General features: G+C 38.2%; 1 protein-coding gene across 1 annotated transcript in view; it reads left to right on the top strand.

Moving 5' to 3' along the window:
• The window catches only part of AHI1 (Abelson helper integration site 1), a gene marked incomplete at its 3' end in the record, with an annotated part of 145,257 nt that overhangs the window by 109,648 nt on the left and 12,635 nt on the right, over window positions 1-22,974 (top strand). The window contains exons 19-20 of the mRNA XM_084228646.1: window positions 272-434; window positions 3,690-3,790. Of these exons, the coding sequence (XP_084084772.1) occupies window positions 272-434; window positions 3,690-3,790 (264 nt within the window). The remainder of the gene's footprint in view (window positions 1-271; window positions 435-3,689; window positions 3,791-22,974) is intronic.

Genomic DNA, 22,974 nt, shown 5'->3' on the forward strand with positions numbered 1-22,974 from the left:
ATTTACTAAAAAAAATTGACATCTGCTATTTTGAAGTTAATCTTAGTGTATTGAATGCTCTTAACCATTTCTCAACCCCACAGTCTTTTATCTTGCTTCTCCTGCTGTGTTCCCACCAGCCCTGATCCCATTAGCAAACCTTGAGACAGCCTCAGACTTACCAAAGTACTGCTTTGGTTTCAGCTGCTCTTCTGCAAGAGGAAGTGAATGTTGGGGGTTTTCTCTGTGGTACAGTTGTGATAAAGCTGTGGTGGTCTTATCTCTCTCTTAGGTAGTGGCTCTTTATGACTACACAGCGAATCGATCAGATGAACTAACCATCCATCGCGGAGACATTATCCGAGTGTTTTTCAAAGATAATGAAGACTGGTGGTATGGCAGCATAGGAAAGGGACAAGAAGGTTATTTTCCAGCTAATCATGTGGCTAGTGAAAGTAAGTTTTATGCTCCCTTCCTGGTTTACTAATATGGTATAACTGATAGTCCAAGATTTTATCATTTTCTAGCCTTTCATTTACTGTCTTTGTAACTTTTGCAGATGCTTACCAATGGGTAATTTCTTTTCATTGGCATGATGCAAAAATAAATAAATAATAAAAAGGGAGGGCACTACTACACTAGAGAGCTTTTACGCTCTGAGATCAGGATGTCTACTGCATGGACTTCTTAGTCTAGGGACTTCTTAGTTCCTGCCACTTGCTTTGCACACAGCATGTCAGCGCCTCTCTTGCTACATGACTCCACAGTGACAGGTGCCCCAGCTCCCATTCTTTTACTTTGTATTCCTCAGTCCTAGCTGGTACCTGTTAAGACAGAACTGCCACCTATTACTTAATTTTCAAGTAAATTAGGCCCTCATTTATAAAAGGAAAAAGAAATGAAATGCAGAAAAATTCTAAAGAGTTCCTGATTCCTGAAAGTGGCAGCTACTGATATTCTTGCATTGGCCTTAAGAGGTGAACCTTTGTTAAAGACCTTAAAAATTAGGCCTTAAGAGGTAAAAATGGAAAACAGAGAGCCTGAAAATAAAAACTAATAAAAAGGAGTATAGTCATGCTTCAGAAGAATGCTTCCTGTCAACAACTAACTTGATAATGTGGTAGGAAAAGCACAACATTGAAGGATCAGGAAGACTGACTTCCAACCCAAGCTCTAGGGGCCTGTTTCCTCCTATACAATGAGGACTTTGAGCTTATCTCTAATCTCTCTTCCAAAAACACTAGAATTGTATAGTTCTGATTTAAAATGTAGTATAGGCAGCCTTGCTTTGAATATTTATTAGAAATAGTCTTTTATTTCTGCCAAGATGTAGTTATTATAAATGCTAGTTGATTTTCAGTAATGTGTGAAACTCTATTTAGCCGAAAATGGCTGAACATAAGTACTGTTGATTCCTAACCTAAATTCTGAATTTGAAGAACAAAAGAAATGAAGGAAAGGAAGAAGAATTTCTTCCATGTCTACTGAGTGCTAGTCTCGGCCCAGATAATAGTATTTATCTCTGGCCCCGATCTATCCTGTTGATCCTGGTACTTCCCAGTGGACCTCTCCCTGCTCCAAGCGCTGTCAGTCTCTGCAGCTCCCTTCCTAGGCTTAGCTGCTGCTTTCAGCAAACCCTTCTTCTGGAAAGCACTGACTATCTCCAAAGTGACCCACTTCTCTCATGACAACTTTCTTAATTTCCTCTGTGCACTTGTTTTCATTCATTTTATTTAAGTGGTTAATGACTTTAGCTTTAAAATTTAAGATTAAAAGAGGAAACAGAACAGAAAAAAACTTAAAGCAGTATTTTCTCCTGTCATCACCCATAAACATGGCACAGCCAACTTCCAGATCATCTCAGATATCAAGCTCCTTCCTCCCCCTCCCAGGGATGTCTTTCCCACAGTATCAACAGCTGGAGTTCAGCAGAAGCAGCTTCTGTTTTTAAATCAAGAGCTGCCTGCACTGTTATAGTCACTCCTGAGTATATCTCATTCTGACTAGCTCTTGCAATTATTGTTTTCTTCCAGATACACTGGAGACATCTAAAATATTTTTTCATTTGGCAACGTGAAGAGATTGTGTATTTCCAAGCAGGATGATGTTAGGTGCTTTAACTTTAGAATCTAGTTTGCAGAAATAACTGCTTAGGCTGTGGATCTTGAGAGGCTATGGGTGCTTGATCTCAATGGTTTAAAAATCCATTAAAATCTGGTTTTTTCCATAATAATCAAATAAGACTACATGCAGAAAATAATTCCATTTCTCAGTAGTGATGACCCCATGGCTGCTGTAATTCCTTACTGTATCCCAGGAGAATTGATGTTGTCTTATGGCATCAATCACTGCTTTTTGAAAAGTCACCTTGGAAAGGTTAGAACAAAGAGAAAAAATTCTCAGGAAGCTGAGAATATAATGACTGAGTTCGCACTCAGGGGTTATTTTCCTTTCCTTTATTCTACTTTTTTAAATATGAGTTTAACAAAATTTCACCTACCCAGTTTCCACATTAGAGAGAAAAAAAACAAAACAAAACAAAAAAAAAAAAACAAGGGCCAGCAGCATGCTCTTCTCTAAAAATAGCAGGACAAATTGCCCTTTATCTAAAGTCAGATATGCAAAGCAAAAGATGTCTCTGTGTGTGTGTATGTGTGTGTGTGTGTGTGTGTGTATAAACAGAATCCCTACCCACTATTCAATTGAGAGCCCTGTTTTCCAAGACTATAGCACAATAAAAGGTATTAGTACTCAATTATTATAAAGTACTTAATGCTGTTTATAACTTAGACCACTGGAAAGAAAAACATGATCAGCTTTTCTTAATGACATCTAACATCCTTTCCCATAGTAGATAAAGAAAGCCAATTAATTGTATCTCCTAATCTTAGAGTTTTGATGAGGCATAATTTAACAATTTCTGTCAATACAGAGTTGTGTGAGTCCTTTAATTAACCAAAATAGATTTTCTTTTTAGCCCTTTAATATTCTCACATAACTTTTTAAATTAAATACTGTGTGTAGATTAAATAAATTATGCAAATTATAATCTTAGATTCAACACTGGTGAATATATTCAGTATCTTGTTGGGCCCTTGCCCTGTGCTTATTTATCTCAGACCATCTTTCCAAATTATCCTTCCTCCACACCGATACCTGGCAAAACCCTACCTATCCTTCAGAGTCTGACAAACCTTCCAGTTTTTTCATTAGGCATCTACAACATCTGCCCTCCCCAGTCAGAATTTGTCTTTGTTGTCTGTCTTTCAAATAATGTCGCATTCTATTTCATATTACAATATCTTGGGAACATACCTGTCTCTGACGAGATTGTAAGCTCCCTGAGAGCAAATACTGTCTTTTGATCCACTTCATAGCTCCTCAGCAGTACCTAGCAGATAAGCTTGCATAGCACAGGTTCCTGGTAAATGTGCATTAACATCAAATGAAAGCATCTGCATGACCACATAGTAAATGAAATGACGCCTTCTACATTTCTGAAGTTCAAACTTCTGAGCATGTGTTCTTTTGGTAACTGATATATAAGACTACAAATCACCATAACAGTAAACCCAAGGCAGCTTATTGTGACACTAAGGAAGTGAATTATCAGTTTCTTTAATTTCACATCTGCTCCCTTCCATTGCTATTTTTCCCCTCACAGAACAGTATTCCTCCACTTAATTACATAAATTCCTTTTCCATTCCAGCACTGTACCAAGAACTGCCTCCCAAGATAAAGGAGCGATCTCCTCCTTTAACCCTTAAAGAAAAAAACAAGATGGAAAAACCTTTTTTGGCTCCTCAGAAGGTAAATATTTTCAAAAATATGTGTTGTACATATCCTTTGATTTTTACTCAGTCTCGATAAAATATTGCTTGTTTTTCATGCTTGTCTTCCTCATTGTTTTCATTATTAATTTTGTTATATATTGGTGCTGACATTATAAAATTTAAAAGGCAAATAATATAGTGGCCATTTTTCATATAAGGAAACCCAGAAGGTTCAGAGTCATTAAAGTAGACCCCAGGACGTAGGCCAAAGTGGAACTGGTAACTGTCAAGTGTTGTGCTGTTTCCATTCTACACTTGGCTCTACAGCTGTGAGGCAGACACAGTCATCTTCTCCAGCTGAGGGTACATCTCATGCCAAAGGTAACCAGGGTCCACAGAATAAAGATGCTATACTTCCTGGAGCGATACTTTTACTTGCTAATAATTTAAAATGTTTTCTTTTAAATTTAATATGAGTATGTTATTGACCAGTATGTCATGTTTTTCAGCCTGTGTCACCAAATCCATCACGAATCTCAATTAGTATTCTTCTGATATCACTAGTACGTTGGTAAAAAAAAAAGTTTTGCAAGCACTGTACTATTGTATATATTGCTTATTAAACTTGTCTTATTATGTGATATTAGCTTGTTACTTAGAATAACTTTGCTTCTTTACTTCATGAACCAGCACTTTTTTTTTTACAAATGCCACATCATTATTAAGTTTCATGTATCATTCAGTGATTCAGTTTGTACATGTTGAGTGATGACTTCGTTATGAGTACTTTATTAGTCTTCACTGAAACAGGATTAAGAGGCCAGGCACTGTCCTTGAGGAGCTTCCAGACTAGTAGGTGAGACACCAGCAGGCAGACAATACCAACAGACTATGGAAAGAACTGCAATGAAGATTGTGCAAGATGCATTGGGAACATTCAGAAAGAAATCCTCTGAGAGCACCTGGAAGTAGTCCAAAAAGATTTCCCAGAGGATGCCGTGCTTGAGCTGAGATTTATAGGGTGGAAATGTGTGTGCTAGGTAGAGAATCTTAGGAAAAAACATACCAGCAGAAGGAATAACTTGAATAAGGCGTGGTATGGTATGATTTTGACCCCCAGGAAATATTTGGCAATGTCTGTAGATAGTTTTGGTTGTCTCAACAGTACCTTGTAGTTAGTGATCATGGATGGATGTTGTTAAGCATCCGAGGATGCACAGATCAGCCCTGCTGAACAAAGAATTAACTGGACAAAAGGGTCAGCCATGCTCACCTTAGAGCAGAAGCTCCTGAGTCAGGTTAGTGCAATAACCTGCCAGGTTAGTGTGAGAAATGATAGAGAATAACTTTTATGTTCTGCAAGACAGAAAGAAAGATCTACTTAAAATGTTAGGGTCACAGGAGTGAGGTGGAAGAAGAATAGTGACCATTACAATAACTATAAGAATAGTAAGAACAGGAGCTCATTTGGGACATATGAAAACGATTCCTGAGTCGTCCTGGGAGCTGCTCTTTGGATACCTTTAAAATGGAATAATTGTGGAGTTGGATTTTTTCCTTCAGTGCTCAGCATCTAGGGCATAGCAGTGGAGAAGGTAGCTTCAATTAGACCCATAGTTGAAGTTGCTTGGATATGATAAAGGGTGAGAGTAAGAGGCTTTGTAACATTGCCAAGAGAGTCACTGGAATGACTCACCATGGAGTATAAACCAGATTGAAAAGAATGTAGAATTAGAAGACTGACAGACTTAGAAAGCGAGGCTGCCAGATGCAGCCATCACCCACACCCACGTGAAGGCATAGTGTCATACAGTAAGTGACTTAAAAACTGGAACTGTGGCTTATAGAGCCAAATACTCTTTCACTTACGTAATATTTTAGATGTCAACATCTCAAGGTTTATTATTAATTCATTGAGTATGTAAGAGTGGAAGCAAAATCGAAGGAAAGGTTATTAGAATTGAGCTGGCAGAGGAACTGGGATCCAGCATGTTAGGTAAATGTTCTCTTGGACACTCAAATTCCAGGATCATTGCAAGAGTTGGAATGAAAGGGACACTGGTAAAGTTCTGAAGTCCTTAATTCTTGTGTTAGCGCAGATGTCTAAACCCTGGCTTCACATTGAAATCACGTAAGAAATTTAAAAAATAAATATCGATGCCTGTCCTCACACCCACAAATTGATTTAATAGGTCTGGCATGGGTAGATTGCAGAAGCTTTCCAGGTGATCTTAACTTGCAGCTAACACTGAAAACCATTGTGTTAGAGAGACCACAAGGTCCGAAGGTCACAGCCACAGATAAATAGACGGTGTTACATCAGGTGTCAAGGCGCCCAGGAGGAGTGCTTTGAAAGTATAATAGCCTAAAATCATCAGCACAGAGCTAAGAGAAGGCCAGAGTGCTAATTCCAGGCCCTGTGGCTCACAGACGGGTGATGTGAGAGTGCACAGCTTTTGCTGCAAAGAACTGAAAGAAAAATGGTTTCTCAGTAAAAGGTTGGTTTCAAATACAGCAAGGATGTATGGTGATGGTTGTTGCTGATAGGACTACAGAGGATGCAGTTTAAAAGATGGGCAAGGAGTTTGACTTTGGGCAAATGCTACTCAGATAATATTATCCTTTTTTTGAAATTCATCAGATTTAAGAATTTTGGAAGACTTCAATATAAATTTATAACCTAAAGACATTTAATGAAGTAAAAGCCTAACTTTGATGTCGGGGAGGTTCTGTGACAGCTAACAGTGTTTGTAGTCTCCGTCAGAATTGTGTGAGGTGCTGTGAGAGCTTGGACTTATAGCAGTTGCTGGTATCCCTGACTCCACAAAATGCTGCCCATTGAAACTGGGATTACCTAGCCCCCATCTCTGTGTGCTTCTGTCTAATAGCCTTGAACTAATCATGCCCCAGCCAAAGAAAATGTAAGGAATGCTGTCACTAGCTTACTGGCTGCTTGTGGAGTTGGCGAGACTATAGTTGATTTTTTTCAATTTACTGTGCTTTCTCCTCTCAGACTGACCATGCTTTAAACATACCTTTATAGTTATATCCCAGAAAGCCAGTATTTCATATCTCCAACTTGACCTTTGAAGTCAGCTGTGGGCCAATCCCATTGCTGCCCAAACCCTAATTTTAATAGATCTCAAGGAATTGTAGACATGCAAAATAAAACATTTAAAAACATGAAATTGGTAAAACAGGAGATGCAGAGCATAAGAATCCATTTGGATGAGGAAGTAGGACAGGTCTCATAGAGAAGCATCCTGCCTTGGGCTTAAGTTTAATGCCTGAGTTTCTTTAAGAATATGATTTGATTGCTTTATTTGAATCCATGTGTTAGAATCCTGTCTGTCTTTTCTCTTAGGGATATAACATGCATTTTACTTCCCAATGGGAGAAAGTATAAATATAGTGATCTGTGTTCATGTAGAAAAAGAAAAGTCCCTGAGAAGTTTTAACATTGTCCCAGGTAATCAGAATGCCCTGGGTGTACTCTGAGTCATGACTGCTGCAGCCAGCCCTTGAGAAATGTGCAGCTTGGCTTCCTTGACCCCTGGTATAGTTGTATTACTTCATTTAATTATATCAAAATATATATGTTTTGATTTTATCAAGACCCTGCCTTATAAACCAACTACAAATTCTATAAGATGTTTAATTGTATAAGCAAGTTTCATTTTTCTTGTGTATATTAAAAAAAAAAAAAACATGAAAAGTAGTCTCTGGTAAGTAACTAGAATTTGGGTCTGAGAGATGTCCTAAGTTCACCGAATTACAGAATTGATGACATTGACAGGAACCTAAGAGTTTCATCCCCAGTAATTCTAGTCAACCCCATGTACAGATGAGGACATGGAGATCCAGAATAGGTTCTGAGGTTCCTTCAGAATTTCAGTCCTGATTAGGAACTTAACCTCCTTGTTCTCGGGCCAGTGTTCTTTATCCTCTAGCACCTACTGAAGGACACAGATAGCTGTAATCTGCACAGTTTGCCGCGTTTTGTGTCACGCTGGTTTTTTTGCATCTCTGTTTTATGTTTGTTTCATTGTACCCTTCTGCATGTGGAAGTCTTTAGAATTATATTCTTTGTACTTTTAAGTGAAAAAAGGAAAGAAACCTCAATAGTTTTCTTTGTTTTTTAAATTATTTCTATTCAAACTATAGAATAAGGAGTAAAGTTATACCTTTAATAGCTTGGCAGCTGCTAAATCTTGTAAGTTCTTCCAAGTGGAACACACCTGTTCCGTTGCTAAATGTGCCAGGTACCTTCCGATATTTCATATGGTTCACTGAAGTGTTAGTGGATGATGGCAGCATTTGGCTCTTCTACCGCAGGAAGAGAGATTGAGTCTTGAGTTATTCTCCTCCATAGACCTGACAGTCCCTAAACAAATCAATAATTATCTGTACACAGGGGAGTAAAAGCAGAGGGATGTTTTCCTTAAGACTTTTCAGAATGTATTTATCACAGTGTGCAGTAAAATTTGCATCTGGTCAAAAAGAGAATGTTGGTGCTGTCAAGGAGGAAAGAAACTCAGCAACTTTTAAAGACTGGTGTTGACAGTCTTGACCTATTTGTGTCTATATTTTGGACTTCTTTTTAGGCTTTTTATTTTCACTAGCTTAAGCATTGTCCTATTTCATTCATTTTGGGAAGGGGAAAACTCGTTAAAATTGTTAGATTTTTAATTATTTTATGTTCTGTCAAAATGATAAATGCTCATAATTTAAAAATCAGTCAGTAAAGAATAGTGGTAAATAAAAATAAAAGCCCTCTGTCCTGCTAATATTCACATTCACGCTAATAGTTTCTTACATATCTAGCTAGTAATGTTCTCTGCCTATGTAAACATATTTGTCTTTATTTAAGTCTTTTCTTTGTTTTGATGAACTTTATTTTGATGATCCTACTTAATATTTTCATTTTTCTTTCACCAATATATCTTTTCTTATTAGCAGAGTTATACATTTTTTAAACAATTGCAAGGTACTAAAATGCTCTTTTTTTTTTTTAATAGAGGCATGCTTTTATTTATTTATTTGTTTTGTTTTGTTTTGTTTTGTTTATACATGCACTGGGTACAGTCAGAAGCACGGGAGGGTGGGAGAATTCACCAGAGCCAGAGCCGGGAGCAGAGCAGGCAGAAGGACCGAAGTACACTGCTGAGGGGAGCAGCGGGCGGCAGGAGAGGTCTGCGCGCCATGTGGGACCCTCCTCTGGTGGCCGGGGAGCAGCCGGGGATCAAACCGGCGCTGCAGAGGCCGCGGGCAGCTTCGCAACCCAGCGCTCAAACGCTGCGCCACCGGGGAGGCCCTAAAATGCTCATTTTTTTACTTCTAAAAAACAAGCCCAAAGTAGAGAAGTAATTCTATTGTCTATAAATTTAACCAAGCATATTTTTGATAAACAGCAGATGTAGAATAATTATGCCCAGGAATGTTAGATTATTTCTGTGAATGTAGAGAAATTGCTAAATTCTTTATCTAAAAACACAATTATAAAAATATTCATTACAACTGATGTCCTTACTTGAGGGGAATGTTTTAATTATTTCCATATTTTACTTTGTATGTAGATATAATGAGAGCAGGTTGGTTTAATTCAAAAGAGCCAGCTCCTAAACCAAAATGTTTACTCCAGTTTTGTTCAGGAACAGCTGTTTTCATGTCTAGTCCAAAACAAGAAATGAGAACTCAAAAGCATAAGATAAGTCTATGGTAGTTCCTCTTCCACCCGAACACATATGCACAGAAAATTTTACATTGGTGATTCTGTTGACCTTTCAGAAATACAGTAGGCAATAAGTGATTGTTTCATTGTGCATGTGTCTTTCTTAGTGTGAACAATATCTAATTTTCACTTACCCTTTTCATCCCCAAAGTAGAGAATTCATTAAAATCTGGATTAATTGTGCCATGTAGTACTATTTTCAAAAATTGCTTCATAGAGGAAAAAAACATTTTTTCATTTACTGATCCTTGTACTAGGAGTACATCTGAATTATTCTTAACCATAGATATAATATGATTGACTATTGTGTCAAGGCCAACAACAAACTTATAATAGGCAGCGGTTATTACTGGTATGATGAAGCAATTTTTCCAAATATCTGGAAGCTAATTAATGTACATTAAAGCATTGAAAATGCAATCATAATTATCATTGCCTTCTTTGTGATGCTAAAGAATAATGTAAGTTTACATTATTTTACTTTAGTAATTCTCTTTACTAAAGAAAATATAGTTGATTTATCTCTAATCTGTGGTATTTGCTAGAAAATAATTTATGCTTGGATTTGTTATGAAAACTCAGAAATATTTGAAGTTTTTCCCCCTTTATTTGAGGAGAGCTAAATCAGAATCTTACAATTAAAACTTACTTTTGTCTCATGAAGAATCCTAATGCAGACAACACTGTATTTCTTTTTTCTTCATAATTTATTTTAGTAACAGATATTTTGAGGAAAAACTTATTTCAAAAAGGTTATGAACATGAAAAATATCCATAAGTCTAGAGAGATACTGTGTTCCGGCAAAGAAAGTGAGTAGGGTTTTGATGATATGACAGTGTGAGTCTCCACACACCCACAACCTCCACTTCCAACAATAAAGTCCCTAAATGTACAAGAAGGAATTCTGAAAGCCTCCAGCATCTCTCTTAACTTCTAAAGGAATCCATCAGGTCTTAATTCTCTTACGGTTTGGTAAGCAGCTTGCTACTCATGCTTATTTCACACCTTGGCCTCAGCCATTGTATTTGACATGCATGCCTCAGCCCTTGCTTGTCTCTGGTGCCCAGCAGTTTAATTCTTGCTACATTGGGCAGTTCTCCTCCATGTTTCCAGACCCCTCTTATCTTCAGTAGTGAGATCCCACAGACAGCTTGTCTTCTCAGTTTACCTATCCTGGGAGCAGCACCCTGGCTAATTGCCAGTGGTTCTGAAATAAAGTGCTCAGAAAGTTGAGTCTCTGAGCCTCAGCTTCTATCATATCTGACTAGTCTTATACCAAACATCAGTTTAGAGACTAATAGGAATTCTCAAGAAAGATTTCATAATTGTTTCAATAAACTATTTGTAAGTATTCATAGGACAGTCCTTGATGACTCTATAAAGGCAAATATGGATTTTAATCTTGGAATCATGAGTGATGTTATGCTGGGTCAACCAATGTCCTAATTGGACTTGTACTGTTTCTGACAGTGACCTAGAGGGGATTGGATGGTATAACATGGTGTTTGATCTTCATGATGATATTTCAAAGGTTAGCGTAATTATTAGTAGCAACCCTACAGTAATCTATTACACATCTAAAATGTGAGTGGGAGAACTTCCCTCCAATCATTCCTAGTCAGAAGTTGTCCTTTAGATAGTGGCATAATTGATTACTATCAGTCACCCTGTCTTCTGACTTGGCAGGCAGCTTGACCTTTTTTCATGACTCTGCTGTTTTCTTGTTTTTGCCAAGCTCTCTACTGTTTGTCAATCTTTGCACTATTGGCCTACATTTGGGGCTAGATAATTCCTTGTTTGGGGAGGATATATTGTGCAATATAGGATGTTGAACAGCATTCCTAACCTCTATCCGCTAGTTGCCATAAGTACCCCCCTCTCTAGTTACAACACCAAAAATGTCTTCCGGACATTGCCAAATTTCATCTGAGAATCAGAATTACCCCACCCAAATTGTGAACTGTTCCATTTAAATAGAAATATATATGTGTGTGTGTGTGTGTATATATATATATATATATATACACACACACACACACATACACACATATAAATAGACATGTTAGAAGATGTGTTCTTTCCTTAAGTTACAATTTTTAAGACCCTGTTAGTGAAAATTTGCTTTAATTTTTCTATTACTTACAAGTTTGTAAGTGATGGTGTTGGAGTTAGAGACTACTTTAAAATAACAGCTTCACATAAAGATATATCTAGCTAAGTGAGATTCAGTGTGATGAGTATATATAAAATGTCCATTGATTTACATATCTATTAACTACTGTTTATGTCATTTCCTTGGTAAATTAGTTGTAGGGTAATTTCTGCATAAATCATGGGAAATTAGCTATGTGATATTGTTATTGTTATTGGCAATTCCAATAATGTGGTCATCTTAGACACTAATTTAAATGTGGTTCTCCTTTAGTTGACATAAAAAGGAAAGAACTTCTCTTTATTTAAATGTCTCTTTTATCTACCCAATCCATGCAAAAAATAAAAGATCTCTCTCAACACATTGGAACAGTTTGCTTTTGTCACTCTTACTGAACTTTTTTTGTATTAGTGATTCTTTTTACCTTCTTACTGCTTCCCCTACCCTATTACTATGGGCATATTTAAGTAACAACCTTTTATACATTGCTATATTTACACAGAGGTGATAGAATGTTTAATAGACCTCCAAAAAGTAGCATCTCCTTTGTAAGAAAATATTTTCTGCCTGTGGTATGCCAGCTTGCAGAGTCACTGACTGGAAGCAGTATCATTCCCAAGATCACTGTAGAAAAACCTGCCTGGGCCAGGGTGATGAAGATGAGATATTACCTTATCTTTTATCTCACTGGCATGTTATTCTAAATTACATGCACTTCAAATTGAATTTTTCCATATCTTTTTATAAAATAGGTCACTTTTATCACAATTTTTAATTGCCACAAATACCAAGTGTAATTATTTAGTCTTATATCTGATAAACTTGCATTTAAATATCATACGACAAAAGTGTGGTTTGTGCTTGGGTGCACTTAGTGGATATACACTTGTTAAAGAAGCCAAAGAGCAAATTTAAAAGCAGCAAGACCGGGCCTCCCCGGTGGCACAGCGGTTGAGCGCTGGGTTGCGAAGCTGCCTGCGGCCTCTGCGGTGCCGGTTCGATCCCCAGCTGCTCCGAGGCCACCAGAGGAGGGTCCCGCATGTCGCGCAGACCTCTCCTGCCGCCCGCTGCTCCCCTCAGCAGTGTACTTCGGTCCTTCTGCCTGCTCTGCTCCCCGCTCTGGCTCTGGTGAATTCTCTCACCCTCCCAGGCTTCTGACTGTACCCAGTGCATGCATAAACAAAACAAACAAACAAACAAACAAATAAATAAAAACATGCCTCTATTAAAAAAAAAAAATTAAAAAAAAAATAAAAGCAGCAGGACCAAAAAATTTTATTTAAACTGATGAGTATATATACATATGTACACACACTAAGATGATAAGAAAAAGGAAATTAATCATTTTTATATATATTTTATGTAATTTCTTTATCAAGAATTTTATTTTCCTCATGAATAATTACTGTACATCTTCTTTTCAGACATTGGCACACAAAGATCTTCAGTAAAACATAATTTGCAGAGAATTGATTCACTAGCTGAGATCTGATCAGAACATCTTGGAATCAAATCTTTGTGATATCCATTGCAACAGATTCTTGTGGAAAATGGGAGGTCCAGAATGTTTAAAGTCGTTGATACCTAGAACTGGTTTATTAGCACTTAAAGATAATATTTTTTTTCTTTCTGCTTGCTGTTACTTTAAGGTTCTTCCATGGTTTGATTTTCTTTCAAAAGGAATAGAAAGGAATAGATAGTGTGTTCTCCAGTTCCTTCAGCGCCCTGACCCTTAAGTTGATCTATGCTTTCTGATGTTGTTCATTCTTTGTTTCAGCTTACCTTGGTTTCAGTCAAACACATGTAGGAAGAAATGCTTAGATGATTGACCCCAGAAATTAATCATTAAATTGCGCTGTAGGCAGACCAGAAACTCCCTTTGGTCTGAGGAATCTTTTTCTCCCATAATCTCATAGCATATTGTTTGTTTCTTACTGCATTTATCTCCTGCTACATCAATGCCAGGTTATTTCTTCCTGTCTTTTGACCTCACTAGATCATGAGCCTTGAAGTCATTTTCTATGAATATTGTTTTTTGAGGGGGAAGATTGAAATCCCTGATAAACTGAGATCTAAACTAAAACTAGAGGCAAGAAAGTAAAGGAGATGTTAGGGATCAGATCTATCCTTGCTTAGTGATTTCTAAGCTATATTCACTAAGTTAGCTTCAGACACACAAGTCAAGTATAAAACTTAAACTCTCCTACCCCCATAAATCGCCAGTGCAACATATGCCAAACTGCTCAGCTTCAGAATCTACCTTGAGCACTTACACACAAATACCAGTGCCCGCATCAAATGTGCTACTCTGGAAATTACTCTTGTATTTCTGAAGCTCCTTTATGGATGCAAAGGGAAATTAGGGAATTTAGCTACAGAATGATCTTTCAACCTTATTGGAGGAATAACTTATGTTATTCCTATGTCAGGCCCCTTGATCTCTGGATATAAACTTCCAGTTCACTTGACTATCTGGCAGTCTCTAAGCCTGTTTACCTGAAACCAATAGCAGTCAACTTTCTAACAGTCATTATATTCACCCCAAAGTACTTACCTTAAAACTTTACAAAGGAGGCTTTCAGAAAATGATTCTTAGAAATGATTATAATTTGATCGAGATAAAACTTCCAGAAATATGATGACTATGTCAGGAATAAGATTGGAGAAAATAGCAACTGAGAACAATAAAATAATGATTTGACTGAGACACAGAAGCCATGCTGAAAAATAGTCTCTTCTCATTCATCACAGTAGTTAGGTTCTATAAGTCACCATGAACCCTGAGTTAGTAAATACTGAACCATTGCTGCTGGGGAGACAGAGTTAGGTCCTATTAGCCTCTGGTCACATTTTCATCAACCAGTTAGTATATAACCTTGTATTTATGTGTTTGTATTAAATTAAATTTAAATTTCATTAAAATTTAATTAAAATTCATTAAAATTTATTCATTAAAATTTAATTCCTACCCACCATCACTGTAACTTGTAGCTGAACATCACTGTAACTTGTAGCTGTAACTAACACATGGATTTCATCTATAAGGCACATCAGCCCTCTTGCTCTTAGTCACACTAGACAGAACTTCAACACTATGCATAGGGACCATTTTAAACAGCAAAATCACCAACAAATATGTGAAAAACATTACACTGAACAGACCACAAAAAGAACACATATCTACAGTATGAAAGCTAAAGCAGTAAGAGATAGCTAAAGGGAAACATGTGACAGCATCAGAAGTTCTTAATGTTCAACCTCAGCTGAAATGTGTGCACCAGGCAGCTCAAATCTCTCACCATTCTGCACAGATACATGTCTTCAAATGACTGGAAGTGCCACAAGTATTGATTTAAGCGTTACAAATAAATTTGAGTAAGGAGGTGAATTTTCAAGTACAGAATCCAAAAATAATGAGCATAAAATTGGATTTTGAAACTTTATTAAAAGTACATAGATGGGGCCTCCCTGGTGGCGCAAAGGGTTAAGCACCGCACTGTGAAGCAATCCACAGCCTCTGCAGCACGAGTTCGATCCCCAGCCAGCCAGGGAGCAACCCACATGGCGAGGCAGACCTCTCCTGCCTCGCCCGCCGCTCCCCTCAGCAGTGTATTCCAGTCAGTCTGCCTGTTCTGTTCCCTACTCTGTCTCTGGTGAATCCTCTCACCCCCCACCCCTACATCTCTGGCCTGTACCCCAGTTCTTGTATGCATAAATAAATAAATCTTAAAAAAAAAAGTACATAGGTGTTCTATAACACCTATCTTTTTTTTTTTCCACAATCAATTTGAAACTTTATGTAGTGTTCCCTGGTTTCCATACTTATATTCTTTTTTCAATTATTCTTAATTTTTGTAAAGTGTATGCTTTCTCCTCTCAGGTGTAGTTCCCATAAAATTCCCACCACCAATTCACCCATGCATTGTCACCATAGTCCCTTGTGCTCTTTCCTCCCCACTTTTGAGCCTTCTCCCTCATCCTCCCCTGCAGAATGCCTCTGATTTATAATTGCCTGTCAATTTTGTATTTTTTTCCTGATCCCTTATTTGGTTCCCCTCCCCTATATTCCTTGTATAAATGAAACCATCTGATATTTTTCTTTTTCCTTCTGGCTTATTTCACTAAGCATAATAGCTTCCAGCTCCATCTACATTGCTGCAGATGGCATTAGTTTATCTTTTTGATTGCTGAGTAATATTCCATTGTGTATATATAGCACATTTCTTGATCCAATCATTTATTTTTGGGCATTTGAGTTTCTCCCTATCTTATCTATTGTAAATAGTGCTGCAATAAGCATAGTGGGTACAGGTATCTTTTTGAATTAATGTTTTTGTGTTCTTTGGGTAGATTCCTAGGAGTGGAATTGCTGGGTTATACGGTAGCTACATTTTCAGTAGTTTGAAGAACCTCCACACTGCTTTCCATAGTGGTTGGGCCAGTTTGCATCCTCACCAACAGGGTTGGAGAGTCCCTTTTTCTCCACATCGTCACCAACATTCATTATTGGTAGTTTTTTTTAATATGTGCCATTCTCACTGACCACCTATAAGTCTTTATAATAAGATAAAGAAATAAAGTCAGGCAAAGGTACTTGGGTCAAAAAGAAAAGGATAACCTACTTCTAGCATGGCCCATGCATATGACTTCTTTGTTCTTCATTTCTTCCTCTCTATGGAAATAAAAGGACTAAAAGAAGGAACTTGTCTTTATTCAAAATTGAATTTGTAGCATCTATAATAAAACAGGCATTTGGTAAGAGTTTATTCAGTGAAGGAGGACCAGGTGAACAAATAGGAGCAGTTGTTTCCAAGTATTTATTAATCTTCCAGTTCAGACTTGTTGCCTGTCAGAGGCATCAGCATCGATTGTGTTTCTAACAGGAAGATGTTCAACAGTACACCAAAGGTGGCCATAGGCTTCTGAAGCTCCCAGGTCTCCTTCAGTGTCTCCGGTTTCTTTCGGTCCCTCCTTTATCTCCCATCACTAAAGAGTCACAAAAGAGGACACAGATGAGTCAGACAACTGCAGTTTGCAGGAATAAAAAAAGGCGGGGGGACTGGAAGGGATGATTTTCTGGTGCTTCTTACTTTCATTCTCCCCAAACGGGGTCACTTAGACTACCAGGAAATAAGTGTGTGGGAAGTAGTTTGGTGTCAGGCATATGCACTGTGCTTTGAATGTATGACTCGATGTACTTGTCTCTCTAGTCCCTAGCCCCTAACCCACTGTCCATTTTTCTCACCACTGCTATGGAATTTTGTCATTTCTAAAGGAGACACATAATTGTATTGGTCATCTTTGTCCTATTTATGATTCCCACTCTCAGTGAGGCCAACAGTCTTGTTCACCTTTTTTTGTTCCTCCTGATTGATTCACTCTCTTCTCTATTCTTTATAGTGCCTGGTCAAAATAATGTCCATGTTTCTCAAGCTCTTAACCTCTTTCTTCAGGTTGACTTTTTCTTCATGCGTTCTTGAAGACAAGTCTTTCAACATGAGTTATCTCAACCTCTTCTCCCCACTTTCTCTGTATTTTGGTAAAAACACCTTCCTTCTCCAGCTCCTTTCAGAGATCTCAGAAAAAGAAGTGCTCCTCCTTCCTGCAGCTGACCTTTCCGTTTTGGTCGCTTTCAACCCATATTCTTCTAGCCACTCAGTCAGTGACGCCCATCCTCCCCCACCTCCTTTAGCATCCTCGTTATTTAGTCCTTTAGTACGTATATGTTGAATGCCTAGTGTTATTCCGTGCACTGTAAAGGAATGTTGTCTGGATGGTATAATGGCGAATTAAACAGAAATAGTCCCTCCTCCTATAGAATTTGCAGTCTAATGAGTGAAATTAACTTTAATTATGGAGATACAGAACTAAACATAAACAATGCAAGGACAGTGTAGGGTAAATGGAAGTGATCAGGATTTTTCCACCCTCCCGCCATTAGCATCAGTGATCGACTCCTGTGGTCTTACATGCATGCCTGATGGCAGAAACCTGGAGCAAGGTGTGAGCATGCATAAGTGGGCTTACCTGAGCCGGTAGACTGAGCATTAAGGGCAGCATCACAGAGGTTGGGGAGCCACAGAGGCACAAAGAGCAGAGGACCATGTGGCAGAGTACAATAGAGGCCTGAGAAGAAACCTCAGGAGAACACCAGGGAGCCCAGAAAGCCCAAAAAGAGTGAAGATTCACCCGGGGTTGCACCTCCTGGCTCCCCGGCCTCCCTGCCTGCCCTGTACCTGGTTGCCTCAGTACATATGCTGTAGAAAAATCATTAAAAGCCTAAAAAAGCCACTGAGGGCTCCAGGTCTCCTCCTTTACCCATCTGCCTGGATTATAGAAAACCTGCTCTGGCACTACAAACAGTAAAGGGACATTGGGACTATGGAATGCAAAGTCAGTTTTTATAAGGGCACTTGGAGATGGGCAGGAGGATACATTTGAAGCATTAGAAATAGCATGTGCAAGTGCCCTGAAGTGGCCAAAAAAGCTCATCAGAGAAACTGAAAACCAGCTGATCTTGGGAGAAAGGGATGAAGTGAGGGATAGAGGGAGGGGCCAAATCCAGCAGTTTACAGACCATTTGAAGAAATATTCCATGCCCCAGCATTCTGGGTCCACACCATCTGTCTCTCTACTTTTTCTCTCTTCCCATAACTTGTAACACTGCATTTACCTTTCCTATTTGTCTTTCATCCTCTGATTCTGCCTGCTACTAAAGTGCACGCTATTATAAAGATATAGACCACATCATTTTAAATTTCTCTAGCTTTTTTTTTCTGAATTATTCTTTTTTTACTCCCATAGATTCAAATACTTTGAATCTAGATTCAAACACCAAATTACTTTGATGTTTCACATATATCAAATTCTATATCTATAACCCTAGCTCCTGTTCTGAATTTCTAACTGCTTGTTAGAAATGTTGATGTAGGGCCTCCCCGGTGGCGCAGCGGTTGAGCGCTGGGTTGCGAAGCTGCCCGCGGCCTCGGAGGCGCCGGTTCGATCCCCAGCTGCTCCCCGGCCACCGGAGGAGGGTCCCACATGGCGCGCAGACCTCTCCTGCCGCCCGCTGCTCCCCTCAGCAGTGTACTTTGGTCCTTCTGCCTGCTCTGCTCCCGGCTCTGGCTCTGGTGAATTCTCTCACCCTCCCGCACTTCTGACTGTACCCAGTGCATGTATAAACAAAAACAAACAAACAAACAAATAAATAAATAAAACATGCCTCTATAAAAAAAAAATAAATAAATAAAGTCTAAGCATCAAAAGACTATTCTATAAAAAAAAAAAAAAGAAATGTTGATGTAGATACTCAGGAATCTAGGACTCTTTGCCTGAAATCAAATCCATTTTAAAAACCTGATTCTCCAGTGTGTTCCTGGAGCCATCATCTATCTTCACCTTTGAGGAGTTCTTTCTCAAAAAAGCAATCAGTCAAATGCTGGCCTTTTTTTTTTTTTTAACAGCAGAATAATATAAGTGTTTTGTACTTATAGCAAGGGTGCAAAATTAAAAACAACTGAACCTGAACAGGTAGACAGGCTCGAGAAGATCCTTGCTGGGCATGTTAAGGAGATGGATTTTACCTGAAAGGTAGCAGAGAGCTGTGTAAGGATTTAAAGCTTGGAGGATGACTTGATCAAATTGATTGTTTCAAATTGAGAAACTCCAAAAAGTCTGGGGGGAAGGGTAGGTGGGGGGAGAATATAGGAAGAAATATGACCACGAGAGGCTATTACAGTAATTCAAGCTAAACATAATGAGAAACTAGAGCTTGGTGACTAAATCCTTGCGAAGGTAAAAGAAACCTACATTTCCAATTTGAACATTACATATGTAAGACTGTAAAAACTTCAACTTGAAACATAAATTTGCAGTCCTATGCAATAGCCAAAGGCAGGCATCCTACAGGCCCCATGGCACAAGGGGAGACCATTGCTGAAAACTCAGACCCAGGAGGTAGGTTTGATGAAAATTAGTGCATCCAAGTGTGTTTTCAGAAAAAAATGCTGTTTAATCAATTGGCAGAAAATAAATGGCTGCCAAATCATTTTGAAGAAAACTTGAAATCTGGGTTCAGGGTATTGATTGGGAAATTATTAGCTTAAACAGGCTGGGTGAATCCATGGAAAGAGAAGGCTGTGAAGAATGAAAGGCCAGCAGCTAGACTGCACTAAGGAATGCCAGTCTTTTCAGTGTTTAAGGGAGGGAGGGAGCTGCAGAAGGGTATCGCTCTGTAGCAGCCCCTGTTTGCAGCCCACAGCAGGCTCCAGGCTATCACTGTACAGACTGGTGTACCTTTCCCTGCCCCAGAGATAATCTCCTGAAGGTGAAACCAAGTTGTGTGTTTTACCAACTCTTAAATCTTCGTCAGCTCTACATTTTCCATAAAAAACAAATCTTGTGATTTCTAACCTAGATCCTATCCCTCAAAAATGGAATAAAAGTTCTAACCTAATGTTCCTCATCTTCCAAAATGTTCTCCTGAGTGTGTGCCCTGCACACTGTGCCTTAAACCTTTACTCACTCTGTTTTCTCCAAAGTTACAGGTTTTGTTGTTTTTTGTTTCTTTTTTTTTTGTGCTGCTCCAGTTACCAGAATTTCAGTTAACCCTTAAGATCTAGCTAAATGTCCCCCCTCCCCTGTGAATCCTTCTCAGAAACCTCCAGTGACAATTTAAGATTTCCTTTATTTCCACAAATATCCTTTTTATTTTTATCATAGCATCTGTGTCTCTGCCTTGTTGGTTATATCTACTTCCTTACTCCTTTGGATCATAAACTTTAGGGCCTACTTAGCTTTGTTTCCCCAGGGCTTCTAGCACAGTGTCTTGTTCTTCAGCTGGTGCTCTGTCAAGTATCCACTGCTGTTCTACACCTGCGCAGTTTAGCATTCTGAACTACAAATCAGTACTCACGAAGAAGGTCTTGACTTTTTATTATAATATACTCTGGAAACTGCATCTTAATGCATAGGAAGGTTTTTACTTAAGAACATGCATTATAACTGGAGGGCTTGCATCAAATGCAACTCATATAATCAATAGTAAATTCTAAAATTAAAGAATCAATATCAATATTTAAGTTGTAAAATTGGGCTCCTGGAAACAGAATTTTACCAACAGAAGAAACCTGAAAAGAGCTTTCTTGTGCAGTGTTTTATAAATTGTCCTCTCTGGAATCTTGTTCCTCATGGCTGAGGAGCAGTGGGAGTCCTGGGGAAGGAGATTTTGCCAGACCATAAAACTTAGCTTCACCTAGAGTAATTTGGCTTTGAAGTGTTTAAATTTGAGGTTTTCAAACAAAATTATATTGCACATAGTTTTGCTGTTGGTTTGAGAACATAGTTATAATCTTCTGCCTGCTTTTAAAACCTTGGTGACTGGACCTCCATTTCCTCATCTGTAATACTATGAAAATGACACTGTGATAGTTTCTGCTTTTCTGAGCCCCTCCTCTCCATTTTCAAGTGAAAAACAGACCCCCAAGAAAAATGAAGTGGCTTACACAGGCCACATGGAAAGTTCATGACAAACAAGAATTTCATCTCCAGCCCTGGTGGTGGTGATTTTTTTCTATTTTAAAAATTCCTAAAAATTATAGTTATCAATTCTATGGAAAAGATAAATACCAGGAGGTATATACATATCATGTAAAAAATAGAGCTATATCATACATTTGCCTTACTTAAAGCTGGTGTGCCAACTGCAATAAACATTGAACATTTACCTGTTTTACATTCATTTTTCAAGTTTATAGAAATATTTGGATGAGTTGTTTGTTTGCATGGCTCATTGCTCTTCTACAAAGCTATTTATGAGTTGTTTTCTTCTAGCTAAATAGCCATGTAATCATTGGAGGCATTTAAAATCATTCCATTAATCATTCCTTCCTTTCATGTTGAAGTTACACTGCATCTAAATTCGAAAGTATAGCTAAGAAGTTGTGAGGGTTTAGGAAACAAGAGTCTCGAGGTCTGTTCCTTTCATTCATCTCCTTCACTTTGGCCATCTTCCTTTCTCCATTCCTTCCCCAAATCAAGGGTATCTGTGGAGAGAAAATGAAGTCACAAAACAGCTAAGAGATGTGTGAACAGAAAGGAAAGGACAGCCAAGCTCTTTGGCCATGGTGGTGGTGGGGGTGTTTATGGGCTGACTATATTATAGCCTTGTTTACAGATATAATGTGACAACTCACAGAGGCACCTCCTTCTTCCTCCTCTTGCCTCCATGGGTAACTACCCATATGTCATGCTGCTGCTGGGACCAAGGAATGAGAGAGTATAGGTGTTTAGAAGTGAAGTAATGGCCCTCATTAAACAAGTATACTCTTTCAAAGAAGTGTTAAAACTTGTAATGTGAATACCATACTAATTTGGGTTTTATAGGACTTGAACACATCATGCTATCTTTGCATCATGCCACCTTTGCATCATGAAAAAGGACTTGGATGTGCCAGTTACAGTAGTGCAGTAGGATAGATGACAAAGACAGTGTTTAACTCACTCAAACTTCCCAAAGACATCACAGCATCCATTTTACGTAAGCAGACTATTAAAAGTAGATTTGGTAATACCTGCACGTGGCAATATATAGTGTCACTCATGTGTCAAGATTACAACAAAGAATTAAAAGCATTGAATTAACAGTGATGTTTAATTCAGTCTGTCTTCTCTCTCCTCAACCTTTGGAATAGGCCAAACTCTGAGTAGAGCTGTTACAGTGAAGGTTTTTTTATGCAATAATTTTACAAAACTTCATGTATATATGAATATATGTATACACACACATATACATATTTATGGTAAAATGCTGGTCTTGCCCAGAGCAAAGAAACAGAAGTAATACTACTCAGCAATCAAAAAAGATAAATACATGCAGTTTGCAGCAACATGGATGGAGCTAGAAGGGATCATGCTCAGCGAAATAAGTCAGAAAGAAAAAGAAAAATACCGGATGGTCTCACTCATGGCAGGAATTTAGAAAACCTAAATAAGGGACCAGGAAAAAGACTAATTAATACAAAGTAAAAACCAAAATCAACAAGCAACTATAAACCAGAGACACACCATGGGGGCAGGGGGAGGAATGGGAGAGGAAGGACTAGGGTCAAAATAAGGGGGGGGGGTGCGATTGTATGGGGAATATAACCAAAATGATAATGCATACATTGTACAAAGATGAAAAATGATGTAAGAATTATATGAAATAAAATATTTTAAAAAAAGAAATAGAAGTAATACTTACACCATATAAGGAATAAAGCATCTTACCTCTAGTTTGCTTCTTTCATTTGGATTTACTTTCATTAGACTGGAAAAAAAAGCTGAAGAAATTCAGCT

The sequence above is a fragment of the Talpa europaea genome (genome assembly GCF_964194135.1).
Source record: "Talpa europaea genome assembly, chromosome: 2".
Lineage (NCBI taxonomy): Eukaryota > Metazoa > Chordata > Mammalia > Eulipotyphla > Talpidae > Talpa > Talpa europaea.